The sequence below is a fragment of the Filicampus tigris genome, chromosome 11 (genome assembly GCF_054856515.1).
Source record: "Filicampus tigris isolate MCC_2025a chromosome 11, RoL_Ftig_1.0, whole genome shotgun sequence".
In the NCBI taxonomy this organism is placed as follows: Eukaryota; Metazoa; Chordata; class Actinopteri; order Syngnathiformes; family Syngnathidae; genus Filicampus; species Filicampus tigris.
This window is the reverse complement of record NC_141227.1, coordinates 22,234,212-22,256,813: the sequence shown is the minus strand read 5'-3', so window position 1 is coordinate 22,256,813 and position 22,602 is coordinate 22,234,212. Positions and strand designations below refer to the sequence as shown.

The window sequence follows — 22,602 nt, the reverse complement described above, 5'->3', positions numbered from 1 at the left end:
TGATTCGACAAAATTTCAAAGATAGTGTACGTTTTTGTTTTTCGGGGAGGCAGAAATGAAATGAGAGAAACATGGTAGTCTAAAAAAATTAGTCTTTACTATAAATTGTGCGTTTTTGTCAAAGCAAGGAGGGTTACAAGTTCAGTCAATAGCCACTGCACGCGTTACAGTAAAACCGATCATCATGTCAGTCACAGACACCACTGCTGCTGTTTAATTAGGGAAATAAAGAGTATCCAGTAGAAATAGAAATACGATTGACCAGTGTGCAACATTGGCTTACAGCTCACTCTAAATAGTTAAAAAAATAAAATCAAGTTGACAAAATACCAATTAAAGATACCATGATAGAAGATCAAGTTACACCCTGAAAGTTTTCACAATGAACATACACACACTCAGCAATGTGATAAATACAGTGGTGCCATGAGATACGAGTGACCCGACTCCTTTAAGCCCGCTAGCTTAATGCGAAAGCTTATATGTAGACAAATATAAAAAATACTTAGGCATATATTCTTTATCCTTTGTGACCACTATATTACTGCTAAGGAGTTGTGACGTCAATATCCGTTCAACTGAAGAAAATAGTATGACCAAAATTTTTTTGTGTTTTATAAAATACAATTCTATAGAATGAATTTTCTCATTTAAAAAAAACACATTATAAAATTTTTGGTTTTTTGGGATGCTGGAACGGAAAGCAGATGCTTGGTCACGGAATGTTTTCAACGGTTATCTCAAGGCACCACTGTACATGTTGAAGTTCTAGGCGTCTTCAAATGTTACGTTTGATCGAGCTTATTGTCCAATAAAAACATGTCTCCACATTTTTGGGCGTTATTTTTATCCAAAATGTTTTCTTATGGATAAACCCACAATGCCTACTTACATGTTTTTCATCAGGCACCAACATTTGTTTCTCTTTCCTATTTTTCATTTGAAATGATACAGAGGCGTGTTTAACTCATTCACTGACAGACATTTTCAGACCCTCTTTTACCCTTAACGTTTGAAAAAATTTGAAAAATATATAAATACGTTTCTGGGATTGAATGGCTGTACTGTGAATAGACAAGAAAATTCAATGGCAGTGAATGAGTTAACCTGTACAGATGCAACTCCTTTATGCGAGTTATGGGGCAGTTATAGAAAATTCGTCATCTAATAATAAATATACCCGCAAATCTAAAACACTGAGTGCTCAGAAAGTCTAGTTCAATACAATGTAAAATATTGTGTGTAATAATGCATTATTTATCTGGAGGCAAACCACAGTGCAAACGATCAGAAATCATCAGTCTCTTGATTTGGCGGCACAGCAAAAAAAAAAAAAAATAAAAAAATAAAAAAAAAATTCAACAAGTCAGTGATCTCATACGGACAAGCAGTTGAAATATGAAGAAAATATATAAAGCACCACTAGGACTTGACAAATTGTTATAGTAAATCCCCCACAAATGACCTGTAATTCTATACAGATGCCACAAAATGGCACCAAAGCACTACTTTTCCGTTATACAGGGCTTTGGTGCAGTGGCGAATTCGCAAGTAGCGAATCACAAATAGGTGCGGGAACACTGTTGCTTCCTTTCAACACTCCAAAAAGTTAAGGACGATTAAAAAAACAAAACAAAAACAAAAAACAAAAAAAAAACAGCGAAAGGGTACAAAATATGCAATAATAATAATAATAATACAAAAAATAGAATTCCGACCAAAATTTAAAAGGAAATGTAACAGAAAACCACTGTATAAAGCATGGCAACGTCATTGAAAAAAAGCTGACTATATATGGGAGTGCGTTGTGTTGGGGGGCCGGGGTCGGGGTTCCAATTCAAACCAGAGCAATTGTATAAATACAACACAAAATAAGTCAACATAATATCAGTGCATTCAGCCGCCATGCTGTCAATGAAATCGGTATTTGCGAGCCGGTTTGAGATTGACGTACGTCTTCTTCATGTCGTCCGTCTCGTTCTTCTTCACCACCTGATAACGTTCTCCTTTGGTGCTCACCACCTGGTTGCCGTGGTAGCGAACCAGCTTTTTAGGAGCCTGCCACAGTTGAAAACAGAACGCGCGTGAAAACCGGCCAGGCGGACGGCTAATAGACGGATGGACTTTGTACCTCTTTGGGGGCGACGGGTCGATGCGTTTTCTTGTCCTCTTCGTTGTCGACCAGCATGTACCTGCAAAACGTCACCCTTTTACATTTTGTACTTGCTTTGCGCTGCATGACGAGGTCTTCCTAGCAACAAGTGACCATTAAAACGTGGCGCAATTTGGCCCGCTGGAGTTTATTTAACTAGTGATGAGGCCTTTATTTGTACAATTCAAATAATCGACTCAACTGTAAATTGTATTAGGCATTTACAAGGGTAAGGTGTTTGTCAAAGAAGAGGTTTTTATCAGAACTTATTCGCTTATTTGGGGTATGGTGTTCATGAGCGTGGAGGCCCTTATTTGTCCAACAAAAATAATTACACCAACTGTAGAGAATACCAGGCATTTATTATTAATTAGGTGTTTACAAGAGAGTGGGCCTTTACTTGTCTGAGTCAAATTATCAACTGTAGAAAATACCAGGTGCTGATTAGGAATATGGTGTTTATGAGGGAGGAGGGCTTTATTTGTGCCATTAAAATAATCAACTGCACAGATAGTGCCAAGTGTTTATTAGGTGGAAGGCGGTTTTAAGAGAGGAGGCTTTTGTTTGTATATTAAAAATAATCAAATCAACTTTAGATAATACAAGTCGTTTATTCGGGGTAAGGACTTTTATAGAGTAGGCCGGAACTTGTGTTTTTGCACAAATAAAATAATCAACTCAACTGTAGAGAGAGGTTTACAAGGGTGTAGGGGGTTTAATGTTACAACTAAGACAACTATTTAACTCAACCGTAGAGCATACCAGGCACTTATTAGGGGTGAGGTGTGGATAAGAGAGGAGGCCTTTATTTTTGCAAATTCATTTTCAGAATAAAAAGGCTAGTTTCCGGACCCTTTTCCCCAAATAAATAATGCAACCCAAAAAAACTGACGTCAGTACGTGGTATTTATTAATATATACTTATTGAGTGGAGGCTTTTATTTGTACAATTGCCTTTTTATAACAATATATATTTTTTACACTGTCTACCATTTTAATATAATGAATGCTATCCCATAAAAAGACTCGACTGCATAGAATACTGGCGTTTATTCAAGAAGAGGTCTTTATTTGCAAAAAATGCCTTTCGTAATATATATTTAAAAAATATATTCTATTTAATTAAAATAATTACAAAACTCAACTGCATTTTTATAATGAAATCACAGTTTGAACCATTTTTCACAAATGAATAAAAACACAGATTATTAGCCATTTATTTACATGGTGGCCTTTACACGAATGCATTTTTAGGACAAAATTATAATTTTTTTACCAGTTGCCTCATAAATTACCAAATGAAAATAAACGAGTCAAATGCAGAAAGTAACTTTACTCAATCACTTACTTTTCAAGGATGCTTTCTTTCAGTTTCTGATCTGCCACTGAGGAGATATTCTTCCCTTGATTTACCTGAAGCCAGAGAAATGATTTTTTTGCCCTCTCCAAGTGACATTAACGCGACAAATGATGCAAAATGGGGACACTCACGTTGAGCGGCGTGGGGCTGAGTTGGACGTCGCCCTCGATGATTAGGCGCACGGCTTCCTCCATATCTCCTTTGGCAATAGACAGAGCGCTGCGGGCCTCGGACAGACTACACTTGGGGAACATCTCTAGAAGGTGCTGCTCCTGGCTTTCCAATTCGGACACTGGGATCTGAAAACGTGCACGAGGTCAGAAAATAATCCCCATTCAAATGAATGGAGACAATTTCAAAACTCAACTCATTCTTCTGCATTTGACAACTTAGCCAAACTTGAAACTGTTTCGGCTCATATTGGGAATTACATCTCACATTCCCCAAATTTCCACATTAAAAAAACAAAACAAAATATTCCTCATTTTCCATGAAAACATTTTCAAATCAATGCAGACATTTTACAATTGATCTCCTTACACATTTATACTAATTTAAACCGTTCAAACTTTAAACTGTTTGGCTCATTCCGTATATTTTAGGAAGTATCCGCCACACTCCCCAAATGCCCACATTTCCCTAATTAAAAAGTGATTTATATATTCAGCCCTCACTTCCACATTTCCTGACCGAGTCAAACCATTGCAATTTCTAAATGTTCTCCTCATCTCGGACATACACAAAACTTTTATCACATCCCAAAATCGTCAAAATAAAACTCCTAAATCAATAGGTATCTCACATACTTACCTACTCCTTCCATGTTTTTCAACCAATTCAAACCAGTCCACCTTCGAGTATGACATTGTAAATTTCAACAATTCAATCATTCCAGTTCCAAGTCAGCTCTTGCTTTCTCACGCAATTTCCACAGAATATGTTTTGAAGTTATTGACGTGCTCTCACTACTGCATTACCTCGGCTGTGGCGCCCTCTGTCTGTGTTTGTAGGCACTGCATTTCCCTGCCGGGTGGTGCTTCACTTGATAAGTGAGGGGCGGTTTTCAACGAGCCATCTTCGGGCTTTGGCACGCTGTTTTCTCCGTCCACTAGAAAGGAACATGTTCACATGCTAAGTATAAATCTGCGCCATGCGAAAGCACAATACGAAAAGAGAGAAGAAGAAGTACCTGAGGTGCGAGCTGTAGCTAGTGTGGACGCCAGGCTAAACATCATTTCACACACTTTGACACTGCAATATGAAAACACCCAGTTACAACAGTGGACGGAATTTACTCCATTGAAAGAGCAATGTCTTTACTCTAAAGAACGAATCAACGCACAGCACAAGTTATCGATGTTAGTTAATATATAGCCGTCTACCGCTAGTTAGAACGTAGTGTAATGCAAGTGACCGAGGAGAGACAAAGCAGTCTGTCTTTTCGTTTTGTTGAACAAATGGTAAGAAAATACACACGTAAGCCACAACTGATGCCTAGCCATTAAACACGCGGAGTGGCTAACAGCCAGCTGCCAACCTGAGCTCATAACAGCCAACGCTACACTCCAATTCATTGAGTCGCCACACTCACCAGGCAAGGCCACACCTCTGAAAGCCACACACATTCAATGTTCCAGATATTACAGTGTGGAATGTTAGGACGGCAATTCCAAGTTGACAACAATAATACCTGGACCTAATGTGTACACTTTGTTTATTAATGCAATTTTTTTTTTTTTTTTTTAAATCATGGTACATTATGAATTCATGGGGTAATCTCTAGAATATTCGATTCTATTGTAGCTGCAGACTTCAAAGTATTTTATAATTCTTGATCCTTGTGATAGTTTGACAAATGTACACCACTGACATGTTATTATGTTATTATAGTATCTGGTGACTAGGGCCCTACCGATTTGGATTTTTGGAGGTCCATATTTGGCAGAATAAAGTTCTGATAACCAATCGATCAGCCGATTAATTAAAAATAAATGCACTTATTTTTTTGGTCCCTTCATAACTATTTTAAATGGTCACATAATTTGACTTGGCTTTCACAAGTATCAAAGGCCAAAGTCATTGCATTTTTTGGCCTTAAGTGCGCTTATTAACCAAAAGGGTCTAAAGCACAAGACCAGAGTTTAACCCCTGTGGTCTCAAGTGTTGTTCTGACCTATCAATTTCCGCAAATCCAGGTATGTACGCTTCCAGCATCTCGGCAAAGACCTCCACGTCAAAGTTCTCCTCCACACTTTGCTGGGAACCAAGATCTTCCAGAACTCCAGTGATATAGGACAGGAGGACATCGTCCAGCGTGCTGCGTTCGAGTGCATACAGAAGGTTACCGTTACGAACAAGCGCACACGATAAAACGTAGGAGGAACCTTACCTGAGATCTGCATCGGGGATGTAAGTCTGTAAAAACTCGTGCAACGCACCGTGGATGATTTTGTGGAGGTCCATGGTGGTTTTCTAACTGTACAGAGGACGAAATGCAAAGACATGTGTGGGCGTGGTCACGCTGACCCCATACCAAACGCACCCACGTTGTCGTCAGACCATGTAGGGCACGCTTACATGAACAAGTTGCAAAACTATTTATTTCCACGCTTTGGTTTTTTTTTTTTTTATAGGCCTCGAATTTTGACTACAGTATTTAGCGCAGACTACTTTGCGTACGAGGTATCTTGTCTCAGTATCAATTCAACCAAAAAGTGCGTTCATTATTGATGAAAGTATTATTGATAAAACCAAGGTGCCCAAGTCCGGTCCTCAAGAGCCCCTATCCAGTCTGTTTTAGGCGCGTCCCTATTCCAACACACCTGATTCAAATAATCAGGTCACTCCTGGTGTAAATTAAGAAGCTCAATGCACGTATCAATCTTAAAACACCAGCACGTGTTGAGATTTTGTCATTCGGCAACAATTCTCAGATAGCAAACCGTACACTTAGCAAGTTAGCGACGCAGCGATGCTAACCTCTTATGTTAGTTTGCAGCACATTAGCACCACGACGGAGGGATTTTTCTCAACTTTTACTCACTCGGCGACGTCACCCCCATCGAAACCTTCAACTTTGACGGGATATAACTGGTAAGTTTGTGTTTGTTAACAAGCAATCAGGGAGTCGTTAGTTAGCTAATTCGCTAACAGCTAATAGGCTAACCAAAACGAGCGTCCTCGGCTTTCTAAACAAAACGACGAGTTTACTTACTGTGTACGGAAGTGTGAGGACATGAAGGGCTCTCCCGTTGCCTCTAATGTATTCCTGAGAAGAGATTCAGTGCAGAATGGTTGAGTCAAAGTGGCTGTCAGTGTGTGACCGTGGAAGCTTATTAGCAATTCACAACATTGGGACGTCATTTCCTCACATTGTAAACACCTCTGTTCGACCAATGCAGTGCATAATAGGAATGTGTGTGTTTTGACGTGCTTCTGGGTTCATAAAACAAGCAAAAGAAGAACACATTCATATTTTTGAAGGAACGCTTTCCCAGTACAATTTAAAACAATTCCCAGGTGTTTACATATCACCATAGATTTTCCCCATTGTACCCCTCAAAATTTGAGATTTCCCTTTTAAACTTCGTATTCATTCTAATCAGCAGTCCTCTAGAGAGCGTCTTTCTTGCCGTGAGGACACCAAAGACAGTCTAAAACTCAAGTTTAACGTCCAAAAGCCGTGATCGATTGTTATCAGAATTCAAGTCCACATATACTCATGCCCATGTTAACACCCTGAAAATATTGTGACAATAGTCCCAATATTTTCCTCCCCATAGGCGAGAGAGCGAGAGAAAAAAAACCTTAACGTTATTTAATGTCACCCCCCCCCCCAAAAAAATCTAATCATGGCCACTTTCACCCAGTGAATATTGCATATACATTTTTATGAAAAGTGGTTGCAGTTTTGTGACATGAAGTGATGTTAAACGTTTTAATGATTACTTGAAGTGCTATAGACTGTCCCAAAATTAATTGTTAGGGGTGAAATGGTCCCCCGTTGGTGGATGGTCAAGGCCACCTCTTCACAAGGCTCTCAGTGACCATTTTTCATAATCATTGGTAAAATAATAAAGTAAAAATAGTATGAAAAGCCTTTCAAGGCCATTAAAATTAAACTAATGCCGCACTAACTGAGTATTCCTTGTGCCAAATGACAATGTATTCTTGCGCCGAGCACTGTTTCACAACCTCAGTGTCGTATGGCGGGGCCATCTTTATCCATATGGGCATAGAGCAATGTCGTTTACAAGTTCCACATACATACTTGATGACTGTGGTGTTATCTGAGGCAACATCAGTGATGTCATCTGCTCCTGCTCTCAGTTACCCTCGCCTGTGTTGTTATTAATGTGGACATGAACCTATTAATCATTAATTCTATTGTCTCCTTGCTCTCCTCTTGCTTTATGTGCCATTTCAAGGAGAAATATAGAACATGCTTCTCATAACAAAGCAGCTTCTAAACTTGGCTGAACTCTCTATGAACCCTGAGATAATTTTTCATTGCAGCTTGAGCAAGTTGGAGCAGTTCAGTCTACAAGAATACACTCATTTCTTTTTTTTGTTTGTTTCAAAGGTTGCTCATTAAATTAGTGTTGTGGAAAAAAAAGCGTCAGTGGAGGAGGCTGCTTGCCACAGTGTGGAGGCAGAATCCTATGTGCATCACCTCAAACTTTATCAGCGGTTTTATGTGATCAGCAAGACTTAAAAATGTAACACACAAAACTTAAATGCATTAGAATGGCTATGGAAAATCAGAATGCATATTAAACATGTCCGAAAACATAGAGATATAAGTAAATAAAAAGACCTCTTTTGTTGTAGAGCAGTTTTACCAATAGATGGTGCTGTTTCTGTCTTTCAGCTTTTTACGAGCGATTGCGCAATCTGAGGTGAGGTTGGCGTCCAATCAAATGAAATATACATGACCACACAGTGATAGCCCCTCTCCCTGAGAAATTATTTATTTCCAATTGAGTTGTAAAGGTTATAGATCAAATTAAATCGTCGAAAAAGTTGAAATTCAAATGTGGCATTTGAACCGGGTTGTTTAGACTTTTTAATTATTTACTGTACCTCTGTTTAGTTACATTATGATCACCATTTTGTTGTGTATTTAAAACGTGTACTTTTTTTGTATGGTTAAGCAATTTAATCTGTTCTTCTACTTCATTGTTGTTGTTGACAATTTTACTGTATGTGCACGACGTACTGGTGTTTTTTAAAATTTTTTTTGTAAACTTTAAGCAGGTCTAGATGATATTCAGTGTCGCTCTTAGTGCATTATCATCTAATTAAAAAGCATGCATGGTAAAGACAATAGGCTCAATGCAAACAACACTGCCAGAGTTGCATAGTGTTGCGCTGCAATGAATTTACAGTAGGAGTAAAATGATCAATAATCCATATTATTGGCAGAAGTTGGGGGTGCAATGGAAACATACAGACACAAGGTGGCAGCATGGAGTTATTAATAACAACTGGAGCTCATCCACTTAGGCTTTTTGAAACATCCTTAAAACATCAACGATGTGGAAGTGTATATTGTACATGTCCCATTCAAATTTAGGTCGAATTTTATTTAGAAGGCAACTAAGATTACTGCTTTTCTACAGGGCGAATATAGTAGTGGAATTTCCCCGTCCAAAATGATTTATCCCCTGGAAATACTGTACTGAACAAATGCCAATTTGTTTAATCCTCCAAAATGATTTGTCCCCAGGAAATACTGTACTGAACAAATGGCAATGTTGTTTACTTCCATTTAATACTTATCTGTATATTTACAGTACGATATAATTGTATACCATTTTTTCCGGGGGGGGGGGGGGGGGGGTAGAATTCACGGACCGATTACTTGATTGGTTTAGCTTTATTTACAGCAAGTGTGTGACGGAAATAATGCTTTGGCTGGGCCTAACAAATCTCTTTGCAATATATGCTTACGTAATTGACCACATTTCAGCTACGTTGAGTCATAATTAGAAAAGAGAAGAGCGGTCGTATCCAATGAGAAACAAGCACAGGTGATTATTGTATGTTGATGTTTTTCATGGTTTTATTGCTTTGTATGCGCACACACCAACCAACAAAATGTAACATTTAAAATAATATATATATATGATAAGATAATTTGGATACATTTATAGAACAGTGTATTCCTATATTTTACATGAATAACCTGTTATTGTGATTAATAGGATATAAACAAAGGGCTAGTACTACAAAGTGTTGGCTGTCCTCCTCATTTTCATCACAACCGAATGATGTCTTTTATTGCTGCTTTTTTTCTTGATGATTTTGTTTTTCATACTTTCAATAGTGTGTGATGACGCTCAAATTAAGCAATCATTAATGTGCCACTTACAAGTGTAAGTCAAACCCTAATGCTACAAGTGCCAATGATTTATTGTGTTATTGCCAAACACACAAACATTGAAGAAAACATTTCCAATAAACATAGGCACGATGCGTCACTTCCAAGTGCAAGTCAAACCTTAACATGTGCTCATGGCGCGTTTGCAGTGTTGTGCACCTTTTATGCCCCGGGCAAAACCAAGCATGTCATTCAACAATGTTGAGCCGGTGCTCTGAATGTGGATATTGTACGAGCGGCACACATTTCCATTTACATTCAGACAATGACGACTGGGGGTCGACTGCGTGGATGTCTGAGCGAAAGGGGAGGGGTTGGGGGGCGGGGGGGGGGGAGATAAATTACGATTCTCATCAAGAAAACATTGAATGAGCCAAATTAATTACCCTTTACCCAACTTTAGACAATAACGCTCAGAGCTGCCTGCTCGAGCTGTATTATTCTATTAACGTACAATTTGCAGTTCAGCTACAGTGACTTCATATTTGGATTTTATTGTATTTTCCGAGCCAATGTGTAGCATTGCATCCGTAATATAATGGCTTCGAATTATTCGATATAGTTTCTGCTGAAACGCCCACGCCACAGAGATCATATCAGCACATTATTTGCAGGGCGAGTTTGTTGAAAACCAAATTTCACTTAGTGGAGCTGTCTGGGAGCATCATAAAGGGGCATTTACAGTGTGAATTCAAGCACAGAACGGTTTAATTAACCAGAAGTTTCGCAATACGAGGTTTCCTTCATAATCATGCTCCCTTTAATCAGAATCTTCTTCTAATTCATTTCCGAAAACCATTTTAAATGGTATTGTGTCGCTGCGACAAACTCCTCATGAAAACACGCGAAGTCAAAGTCGGCAGTCGTTTTTTTTACTTTGGACATTGCTTGTCGACTTGAAGGGACAGGAGATGGATTAGCTGGCATGTTTTCCCAGTGCGAGCTTGACCTGATCCAGATCCGGGCCACCTATGTGGGCCTAGCCTGTCTTCCCGTCTGCCTCCTGTCCCCTTTTCAGGAAGTTGTCTCCAGTCGGCTCATTGCCACTTAACGCCCTCCTCGTTCAATGTCCCCGACCCGAGGTACACATTTGTATTGACACAATTCTAGTTTTAAATTGAGTGTAAATGTTTAAAAAAAACAAAACAGAATAGTGTCCATACAAATCGAGTACGACTTTCAAAACGTTGTGGTCAAAACATATACAGAAGGGGGAGGGGGAAAAAAATACAGTGCAGACTACTAATGTCTTGCACACTTGCTCGTATTTTTGACAGGCACAATTTGAGTTTCAAATCTGCAATCTGCACCACTGATTTGTGTCATTAAAAATTGAATTTGGTTTGTGCTAACAAAATGACACGGCCAGCTGTCCGTTTTAAGAATTTTACACGGACTGGCTAATTCAGATACAGTACATAAAATTCTATATTGCATGTGTATGAATACAATATTTTTCCATCAAAATAAAAGTAGATCACACAATGTCATTCCGTAGCTTTCTGACTTTTTCTTGTATTATAAATGCTTTCTTGTAACATTACGACTTGTATATGTCATAACCGCTTGACTTTTTTTCTCGTAATGTTGGTATTTTACTTTTGTGTCATTACGATTTTCTCACAACGCTGCATGAAGGTATTTTTGTCACATTTTATTCTGGTAGCTGTACTGTTTAAAAAAAATAAATATTCTCATAGCACGGCAACTTTTTTCTTGTAAACATTACTACTTGACTATTGTAACATTATGACTTACTGTTTTTAACAGTAATATTACTATTTTAACATTACGACTTGTATATTAACGATTTTATCAACACTTGTAACATCAAATTCTTGTAAAATTCACTCTTTAATATTAGACATTCTTATGTTCCAACTGTATTATCGTAACTTAACTTTTGCCTACCATATTTTTACTCTGTTGCCCTAACACACTTTGTAAAAGATGACAGGAAATTATAATCAAACGCATTATCTTAACTGCAATTAGTAGTTTACAAAGAAGGGTTGTATTCTCGTACTGTAAAGAATTTATTTTGGTCTCTTTTATAAAGCCAGCACTTTATTCTTTTTATTTATTTTTTAATTTACCGCTGTAACATTACAACTTTAATCCCGTGACCCTGCAATTTTTTCCTTATTCATATATTATTATTTGAATATTATGAACGTATTCTTGTTACAGTGTGACTATACTACTTATCATATGAGAACTTCTTGCAATATTCAGACTATATTCTCTTATATGCATTTTGCCCAATTTAATATCTTTATTGAGTATTGCTCTTCTACGCCTTATGGAAGATAATGGAAAAAAAAAAAAAATGATGATAAAATTACTGTCGTCGCCAATGGTATACCAAGAAAGTTCTCAGTGTGTATACTCTTGCCTCTGATACAATTTAGTGGGCCAACTCCGTGTACGACTATGTTAGCGCGTCGTCAGAAAACGGTTCGGCCCCCTTCGCCTCGGTCCGTGTGACTCCGTTGAGTCGATAGGTTAACCTGTCCGCAGCATCCATCTTTGCCCCCCACATTACCATTGATCTGAGGGAAATAAAGAGCACACGTGTTATTATATACAGCCCAGGAAAAGAGGAAAAAAAAACCCAGCCCTTTCACAGTGATGGAGTGAACAGACCAAATGTATGAAATATCGCCCCTCCGACGTCTTCTGTCTTCCTGTCAATAGTGCAGCCTTTGCCCACAACCTGGATCGATAGAGACTTATCTTTTCACCATAACACATAACAGTGTTGTTGCTTTTTTTTTTCTTGTATTGAAATTCACATTCCATGCCTCGCATGTAAAGTCTATAATACAGATATGCCCCCCCCCCTTTTTTTTTTTTTTTTTTTGCTGAAAAGAAGTGTGGGGCCCGCCAGTCTGAAATGTGGCAGTTACAAATTTACATGTTGATTTTTCTGGACGTTTATCTGCAGCTTTTGGGGGTCTCTCATGTGTGAGACTGCTCAGCGGAGAGAAGACGCCCCTCTGTAAAAACATCTGTTGTGCAAAGCGCCGTCAGACATTCGCGGCCTCCGTCTCAGACATTCAGTCATTTGTTGTGATCATTTCTGGGGAATGGAAGACAATTTCCCACCCCGTTTTATACGGGAGGAAAACGTTATACACGGCGTGGAGCGCCGTTGGTTCATCTAAAAGTTAACTTGTACGGCAGCAAATAATGTAAGATGAAATTTGGTTGGCAGTTCTTTCCCTGTATGGGTTGGACAAGCTGCCTGAAGACGATAACATAAACAAAAAAATGAATTATTCATGGCGATGCAGTTATCTGATAGGGAAAGCTACTGGAAAATTGAAATTTACAAAGTGTGCTTTTGTATCTGAAACAATCAAGGTGGTGATATGAGTTTGAGGGATTTTGTGCAATCTTAGGCAAATTAACACCTACCGGATTGCTAAAATGTGAATTTTAGATTTGTAAAAGAGTTGTTTTTGTCTTTATAATGGCTCAGCATTTGCTGCTTACACAGGAAGTGTTTTCACAGCGCCTCTTTTGTAAACGCCGCGGGGCACATCACCTCTGTGTTCTCCCCGTTAGCTGCCATTTATCTTAGTCAAGGACCTGCTTGCAGTCATTTCAGTGGGCTCTCGCTGAAACACACGCGGAAGCATGCACTCAAGCATCCTGAGCATAGTCGTGGCAACCCCAAAGTCGAACGCAGTGCATCTTCAATGTGACGCGGGTTGACTTCCAAGTTGTTTCAACGTTTATTGCCCCTCCAAAAATGTCAATGAAATTTGTTGTTTTTTTCTCCAGGCACAAAACCTTATTCTTAACTATACATGTGATGATTATGTCGCATTTGAAAGATTCTTAACAGTCATTGAAGTAAAAAAAAAAAAAAAAAAGACTACGCACACTTTGAATGATATAGCATAACAAAAGTCATTATTTTGATGAATTGTATATCGTCGGGTGCACCGAAGCATTACAACTCTCCATTTTTGACCAAACAGACTTACTCAAATATATCTAACATAACTACAGTATTTTAAATAATTGTCTAAAGTAAACATCACACTTTCGATCCTGAGGCAACGTAAAACCGCACGCCTCCCGAGGTGAGGGAAGAGGCGGAATTTTACAACACTTCACCATCAGTGTCATATATTTGTTCTCTTGCTGTTTTCAATACTTTACTTTAGTTAATCAAGTCATGGGGGCGGGCCAATAGTATCGATTTGTGGAAAAAAATATATCAATAGACCATATTTAGCCATACTCAGTTTCCGCCTGACAGCGACGATGTTCAACATGGCATCCAGCTAATAACGTGTTCTTGTCATTTCTATTTCATCCATTATCTTGTTTACATAGCACTGAGCAGCCAGAACATTTTCTTTGCCACAATAAATGTCTGTTTTTGGTTCCATTGTCGCCATCACACATTTTGCCATGACCGGTACTCTTCGGTGGTGGCTTTCCCCAAAATATACAAAAAGGCAAAACGCACAAAAGTTCAAGTCAAGGGTATTTGGAATTGAAAACACACAATTGAATTTTAAAATTTAAATTAATTTCTGAAGATTATTTTTCACTCCATTTTCTACATAGCATAAAATTTCTCAAAATTCTCGCCAACCCTTATGACCACTGTCTATTTTTTTCCCCCACTTTCAAATTAATCCATTTATTGATGGTCAGTTTTTTTTTTTAAATTTATTTATTTTTTTCCCCCCCTTTTTTTTACTCCCCAAATTTGTTTGAACATTGTATTGCTTCTGGGGCTTTGTTCGATTAGCTAGAAGAGCATTTTTACTCATTTAAAGTGGCACTTTTTATTATTTGTTCATTTGATATTTTTAGTACAAATGTTCCCAACTTTACGGAGATAATTGTCTATTTTGTCAGCAGCAACAAATATTCCCACATTTCAAAAAGTGTAAATGATGTCTATTTAAATGACCTAGCGTAGCATGACTACAGAGTAGGAGGTGTGATGCTATGATTTTTAAAAAAAAAAAAAATATTTTCCCTGCCTGAACAGGTGAGTGTTTTCACCGTATAGCGACACCCCATAAACTAGCTGATAAGCCATCAGTGCGACTTCTTATCTGTCTTGCAGACAATCCCTGTTCTCTGAGCACGTTGTCGTTTCCCCTCAGGCCCATTATCAGATTCCCAACGCGGGCTCCCGGCAGCTGCGGTTATTGTGGAAGACTACGTTTATAGCCCCATGATGTCTGTGACAACACTGGCTTTTATGAGTGAGTACATGTTGTTTTGTGGTCATTGAGAGCTGCTCTTTCACTTGTGTGCATTGTGACTGAAGGGGGGGGCCTCGATTGTCTTATTGCTGGGGGGGGCCTTCTTTTAATATGGTGTTATACCAGTGACCTAACTTGAGAGTTTTTCAAGATGCTAACTATTGTTCGCGCGATATTTCGCTTTGACTTGGGAGCTAAAACTCGAGATGCGATCGCTGTATGGCGGCAGTGAGTTCATTCACTTCACAAGTTTGGCAAATGTAATTTGTAAACAATTCTTCAAAAAAAAAACCTGATTGAAGCTGTTTAGTACCACTTTCAGTTGAAGTTCACTGTCAAACTAAACAGAAAACAAAGTAGTCAAATTGCGAGTTGCGCTTGCCCCTGGCACGGAAATGAAGATGCGCCTATTTTTACGCCGAGCGCAGACTACTTTCAGCCACCAAATTATTAGGTGCGTCATGGGCGAGGCTGCCCCCCGCCAAAAAAAAAAATTGGCAGATTTTTGCAGATTTTTCTCCTTGTTGTAAAGTTAAACAAGTCCAAAAGTGCAAACCATTCTAAAACAACAATCAACTGTTCTGCCTGTAATTTATTCATGATCTATTTTTTAATGAATCATATGATCAATCAATTATCAGAATTTAATTTTGCCAAATATCACAATCTGCATCTGCTAATAAAAAAAATCCATATCAGTGGGGCCCTAATAAATATCAAACGTATGTCGCTTGATCCTCCGCGAAGAATGACGGATATAATTGTGTTTTCTCCATGTATATTGGTAGGTGGCCAAGGTGTGTGCACCAGCACTGTTTAATTGTTTTCGATTTTAATTGTGTCATTAGTGAATACTTTTCTAAAGTACAACATAATAAAGTGCTATTTTTATCATTGAAAGAAAAAAAAAAAACACATCAACTTTGTAGTGTAACATTTTCAATTGGCCCCCTCGTAGGTGTCAATAATGTTACATCCAAAAGTAGACCGAATAATCTTACACGCCGGTAATATCATTCATGCTTTTTCAATCACGTCCAAACGCAGATCGCCCTTTCTCGCCATCTGCGGGAAACGCGTTATCTCCCCCGACCATTCATGTACACATTTATTGGATTCCAAGTGTCTGGGATCAATCTTTTGGCCACCAGAGGAGCATAACTAATGGTAACATTAGAGTGGCTTTGTGCGAGCGGCTGGCCGGATGCGGGTTAACCAAGCAGGAAATAATCTCTGATTTTATATCCTGCATGAGTGGCCATAGGATATGCCGAGAATAAATTAATCCCCCCTTTGGAATGTTTCGAGCCAGGTTATCTTTTGAATGGAAGAGTTTAAAGCGGGCGAGGCGGTTTGTTGGGCCCCATTTGCTTCGCTTTTGCACAACACGTTGCACGCGCGCAATTTCCTCGCAGATAATGCCGTCATCTGGATGCTCAGCCAGGGTCAGACTAACTTTTCTGTGTCTGACCGCAGGTCTAGACAACCTCCCCTGGAAAGCCCCCTGCCCCCCCCCCCCCCACTCCCTCCCCTGCCTTCCTTTTAAAGACCCACTTCTATTTTCCCCGTTGTGCCCAAACAAGGATTTTATAAAATGGGTGACATCGCCACACAAGCTGTCTGCCGAATCCCCCTTAATTAAAGTGACGTTTAAAGCCTTCCTCAGACACTAATAAACCCCTTCTCAATTAAGATCCTCCTAATTACTGTGTGCAAAGGAAAGAGGGACACACACAGACAGACAGTGTGCGAGTAAGCCTGCTGGCATTTGGCCCCATAAGCTGAGTGCCACACAAAAGAAAATAATGTCCCCTGGGTTACCCATCCTTCCAGTGAGGTTTCTCTCTCTCTTTTTTTTTTTTTTTTTTTCTTCCCCCCCCAACCAACGACCTTGCTCCCCCTTCTCCTGTTTTCTTCTTTATGAATGAAAGTATATGCCATGCAGGGCTGAGAGTGTCCATTCATGGAGCGGCTGGAATGTGTGAATAAGGGGGCGGCTTTGAATGAGGAATGAATCACAGCCGCCTGATTAGTCATTAAGCAGTCTTTTGACATTGCCATTGTTTGAATGTGCATGGTGGAAGTGAGCGTGCTGTCATGTAGAAAGGGCCGGCTCACTCGAGTGAGGCTGATTGGAAAAGAAATAACAGAGATACAGTGGAACATCCCAAGTCGAGCGCCCCCCCCCCCCCCCCAAAAAAAAAAGGCAGTTCGGCCAAGCGGGACCGCCTCAAAGACACAACTGGAGTTCAGACTATCGTTCGTTATGCACGTTTGTTTGTTTGATTTCAACAGAATCGGAAACTCGATTACGAGCCGTCGTTTGATCAAGTTTTTACTTGGCAAATATATTTAGATATATTTTTTTCACAATATGAATCCTGTACGGTGGCAGTGAACTCAACTCAACCAGGTGTAAATTCTTCTTCATAGTGTACTCCAACTTGTAGTTTACTGTCAAACAACGATACTGGTTTGCCTTAGGAAGGCTAACAAACACCGTAGACGAATAGCTTCAGTGTTGTGGTGTTATAGTAACCATTTGGAGTGGAAGTCAACTCCAAATTTTTCTTTTCAGTAATTTTTTATGCAGTCACACTACTCTTCACTTGCCCTCCAAGCAACAAATATTTGAACATAGGCGGTGGAGCAACACTTGTAGACAGAAGTACTAATACTCACAGGCACATTTTCTTGATCCTCTGTGAAGAATGACTATTAACACTGCCCGGATGTTGTGATGTCTGTGTGTCTCTCTCTCAGTCTATATTGTATGTCTGTATTACACTGGCCCCTGGTGGCCATGTTGTACACATCATGAATGTGGCAATTTTTTGTATTCAATGTAATGATATCATTACTATGTTTTTATAAAGATGATATATTTTTCTCATTAAAAAAAAAAAACACCCTGCAATTTTATTTTTTTTGTGGGGGGGGGGGTGAACCCGGAACAGATGAATGGTTTTGTAGTGGGGCGGTGGGATCAGAACAACCTGAAAGTCAATCAGCGTCATGGAACAGACTGGACTACTTTGTAGATGTTGCTAAATGTTTGGGTAAGTTAAAGCGACGTCCTCGTTTGACTGAAGCGGCCGTGTTACACTTTATAGAACGTTACAGTGCGCGGACACTCGCTGCGGCTTCGGCCTGCACCGGGAAGGTTAAACATGTTTGGTCCGTGTCCTGGTCGGCAGATTAATGACATTAACGAAGTTTCCATTAGTCCTGCAACTGGGGGAGACATGGGCGTCCATGCGGAAAGCCACATGACTGAGGCAGAGATAAGAGAAAATGAAATACGTCTTCGTGGAGACGAGGGGGGGGGAGGGGGGTGGGGGGTGCAGGAAGTGCCACTCCAAATTAGCCGCAGGCCCGGTTTGTTGTTACTTCATTAACCCAGCAGCCCCGGGAAAACTCAAAAGTGGGGTCACAACCTTAAGCAACGGGGAGGCCTGAAATGTGCAAAGAAAAGATCCCGTAGTCATTGCTTGGTTGCAAACTATTGACACAATACAGACTAATGTTTGCGTTGGGAAAGCTATTTTAAGAAAAATGCGGTTCGACGACCCTTTACGTGACAGATTTTTTTCCAAAATCGACTCTTTTGATCTTTAATTTTTTTTGTTACATCATACAAACATACAGTGGTGCCGTGAGATACAAATGACCCGCCTTACGAGTTCTTCGAGATAAGGTGAGATGGCTATCTTTATTGCCACTCTCAGTTCAAGTTTACTGTCAAACTAAACCGAAAACAAAGAGAATTCCATGTGTATTTAAAACAACCACATTGCTGCCACACGTTTTTATCCATCTCGGGGTGGGGGGGGGGGGCGCATTTTGCCACTTACTGTCGACTGAAAAATGACATCACAGTTGCTCAGGTAGCAAACAATCACATCTGGGTTTGGTCGTGTGACTTTTTGCAAGCAAAACATGGAGACTCACAGTTCTAACCTGTATTCTTGATCCTCTGCAACGACACAAATCCCACTGGAGTTCTAGGTAGGAAATGCCTTGCTATATAATTGGTTGCAGTATCCAGGCAAGAAAGCCAACGTGAAAAAAGTATGAATCGGTCTTTATATTGCCCCCTGGTGGCCAAGCTGCACGCACCAGAATAAGCAGCACAACGTGCATTGACTTGAATGAGAAACTGTGACAAAATATATTAAGTACTTATTCCTCCTCATTGAAGAACAAATTGCATTTTTTTTTTCTTTTTTTTTTTTTCCCATGCATTGTAGTTTAGTATAACTCGCCATCTTGTAACGCTTCTTACTTCGCCATGTACATCATGCCGCGTCTGAATGGGTGCGGCGTGCACTTGTTGCACTCTGACATTTGGTGGCCTTCGTCAAACCAGAGCTTGAGTTGCATAATACCGACCCTTGTTGTTGAAACGCGAGCCGAGCGTGGCTCTTTATTTGCGGGCCGGGACTTTATGAGGGTCTACGGTTACATACCCTCAGAAGGAGGGCTATTATGTTCTCGGCCCAACGGCCAACGTGCCGTTGGCTCCTCCTTCACTTTGCCCACCCTGCCCCATAACAAACGGGCACGACACGACAGAAGTTGTATTTGCTTTTTGGTGCACGAAAGATATGGATCCTATTCTTAATTTTAGGGCCTGACTGATCAGCTGGCCAATTTGAGCTTTTTTGGGGGGGAATTGGCAAAAATCAGCCGACAATGTTTTCACTGGCGTGGAACTGAGGTGTTCGTAATATTTTGGTGGTTCGGCTGCATGGGAGGGGCAAACGTGTTAGGCGGAGCAACTGAAGTGGAGCGACGCAAGAAAATGTCAGTTGGCAAAATGTCGGTTGCCGTTCATAATACGGAACATGACCTCTGTGTTCATCTAACGAGGCCAAAATTTCACATTTAAGTACATTATTAGTTCAATATACGGTATACTGTAAATACGTTTTTGTGACATTTTTACATGGCGGGTTGCTTTGAAGTTTTTTGGGAATTCAAAAAAGGTTGGGAAACGTACACGCGAGGGAAAAGTCTTGAAGGTGTGTATTTTTGTCCTTTTGCTACATTTCTTGGATTCTCCTCACACATACACCTGCTCAGCAACTTGGCTCCTGAGCCGCTGACTTGGCTAGGAAGTGTGTCGCACACGCGGGCAGGCAGCATCAGGGCCCGGTGAGTGTCTACTGAGGCTGCAGACACATCTGCCTGCTTGGTTTCACCTGCTAACTGAGCATGTAACATTTACTTCTTGGCTGCAAAGCAATCAGGGCCTGGGTGCCGCCGGCAATACGCAAAGTTGTGATTCCGTGCAGGTTTCCGCCCCCCTTGCTCAAAAAGTAAGCAGGAGGTTGAGTTTGAATTTTTTTTCCAAGACGGGGTGGCAACATACTTAAAGCAAGAGTAAAATGAGCAAAATGTGCATTTCATGTCTTTTTCGCCCCTCAAAACAATTTGGTTGGGATGAAGAAGTGTGACTTTAAATATTTTGGAAAGCCTGGTTTCAGTCGAAATTGTGCAACGTAATTTCTGCACTTAATCTTGATTGACCTGTTGCAGTGGTAAGCCATTTCAAATGTTATAAAAGCTTCCGAAGGTCTTCCTAAATTCAAGAATATGAGTTGAAATGCCATTCCCCCCCCAAAGCCGCCATAATGTTTTATAATGATAATTAAAAATGGCTCAGTATTTCAAAATTAAAATAAAAACACCACAAAAGACAATGTAAATATGTTACTTTAAAACTAAATTAAAATCACACATTGTGTATTTAACCAAACCACATCAACTTTCTTACAAAAGTCCACTAGCTTAATGCTAACAAACAATACAAAACGTCATAGGCAGGCTAAAGAAACTCGCATTGATGTTGCGCTAAGTGTGAACTTCTAAACCACTCGTATTTGAACGCAGGCTTTAGCAACACATGCAGGCAAACCATACAACAATACTCACACTCCTATAGTCTTTATCTTCTGCCAAGAATGTTTCGTCTGTTTCATTACCAAATCCGTGTAATATGCCCGTATGTGTTATACTGCCCCCCAGTGCCCATTGTGCGCATAACAGAACGAGCGTCACTATGCCCATTGAATTACCATGATGCACAAGCTGTTTAATTCCTTGCCATATTTGATACAAGTTAAAAACAGAGTGCAGTCGCGTTTTTGTGCTTTTTATAACCGTTCCTATGAGGCTTTACTCATTTCCAAAATGGCATCGAGGGGCATCCGATCCAAACGCTCTCGCGGGCCGTATTCGGCCTACGGGCCATCGGTTCCCCGCCCCTTTCCTGCGGCGCCCCCAAATAATGCATCAGTGTGAGCTTTTTTTAATTGCTGGCGAGCCACAGCTTTGTGCTAATTCCTGCCGATGCACGTAATGGTGACACCGCCGAGTGCTCTCCAGTGCGCGGACAAACATTTTCCGTCCTCGAGACGAGCGTCACTTTGCTAATCTGTCTGAGCAAGTGTGTGTGGAGAGGCCCTTTATCCCGCCCTGCTTTAACCGCTTGCTCGCAGGAGAGCCATTTAACCCCCCCCCCCCACCTCCGTTCCACTAATGGCCGATGAAGTCTTTCACCGGGCCCTGTTTGACTTTCACCCCCCGAAAGAAACTTGGCCAGCGTGGCGACATTAAGAAAACCGGTTAACCTGGAGCAGTCTGTCTGTGTCTACTCAAGGAAGCCAGCGAGCGCCTCTGTGCCTTTTCAAGAGGCTCCTCTCTCCACGGCTTCGATAAAAGCGTCCGCTCAGCACTTTTCTCGGTAGCGCACGGCGTCCAAACAAATAAATGCCTCGCCTCTAGCCCTTGTTTCAGAGCGTCATATAATGTCGACGTCTTAATAAATAGACTTCTCCACACTCCTTATCGACTCCATCATGTCTTTTTATGAGCCCCTCATTCATTCGGCAACAACTTGCGGCTGGTCGCCATTTTGCCACCTTAATTTAATGTTAATTGGATTCATATAGACGCGTTTCACTAAAAAAGCAATAGCTAGCTCTCGATTGGCCGGCTGCGTCATCGCTGCCGATTTTAAAAGGAGCAGTTGTTTTCAACGCGTTTTAATGCTTGACATTGCATTACCCTACTGCCGGACATCAAAACATTGACAAAACTCAGCGTTTTTAAGCACACTCGTACAGTGGCTCGCAAACATTTTACAGAAAGTAACGTATCAAAAATACTGAGCTCTCAAAGTACAGTACCACCACCTTGACTAAAATTAGAATACATGTTTTAATTCCTGAAAAGTATACTTCCATATTATTGTTTTGGTAGCTTGAATTTCACAATTCGGGTGCGAAAGTCAAGCGGCAATGGACTGCCTGCAAATGCACTTAATCTTGTATTGTTATTATTGTTTACACATAGTCACATCAATGTATTACAGCTGGAGTTGATCCAAGGTTTTGCTTCCGGCAGCGGCCAGTGACTCAGGACTTAAGAGTCCACGTTTTATTTACAGAGACACTACTGTGAT

At 40.3% G+C, this 22,602-nt stretch overlaps 1 protein-coding gene and 1 long non-coding RNA gene across 5 annotated transcripts in view; one reads left to right on the top strand and one right to left on the bottom strand.

The window, feature by feature from the left end:
- Positions 1-72: 72 nt before the first annotated feature.
- cuedc2 (CUE domain containing 2) lies at positions 73-6,874 on the bottom strand. Its single transcript, XM_086044402.1, has 9 exons — positions 6,727-6,874; positions 5,902-5,988; positions 5,686-5,829; positions 4,702-4,763; positions 4,490-4,620; positions 3,644-3,811; positions 3,501-3,565; positions 2,132-2,192; positions 73-2,058 (listed from the first exon to the last, which is right to left on the bottom strand). The coding sequence occupies exons 2-9, from the start codon at positions 5,973-5,975 to the stop codon at positions 1,912-1,914; spliced, it is 852 nt and encodes a 283-aa protein (XP_085900528.1). The 5' UTR covers positions 5,976-5,988; positions 6,727-6,874; the 3' UTR covers positions 73-1,911.
- The window catches only part of LOC147140163 (uncharacterized), a 97,818-nt gene continuing 81,310 nt past the window's right edge, over positions 6,095-22,602 (top strand). For 2 of the 4 annotated variants that reach the window (XR_015088561.1, XR_015088563.1), the window contains exons 1-2: positions 6,095-6,605; positions 15,033-15,134. This is a non-coding gene — a long non-coding RNA (uncharacterized LOC147140163). The remainder of the gene's footprint in view (positions 6,606-15,032; positions 15,135-22,602) is intronic. The other 2 variants (XR_015088562.1, XR_015088560.1) reach the window with 2 other exon arrangements.

Excerpts from the sequence above, each read along its gene's own strand:
- cuedc2 (XM_086044402.1), bottom strand. The coding sequence starts at position 5,975 with ATGGACCTCCACAAAATCATCCACGGTGCGTTGCACGAGTTTTTACAG. Across the intron at positions 3,812-4,489 it reads CAGAGGGCGCCACAGCCGAG|ATCCCAGTGTCCGAATTGGA; the intron begins GTAATGCAGTAG and ends GCACGTTTTCAG. Across the intron at positions 3,566-3,643 it reads TCAGCCCCACGCCGCTCAAC|GTAAATCAAGGGAAGAATAT; the intron begins GTGAGTGTCCCC and ends CTCTGGCTTCAG.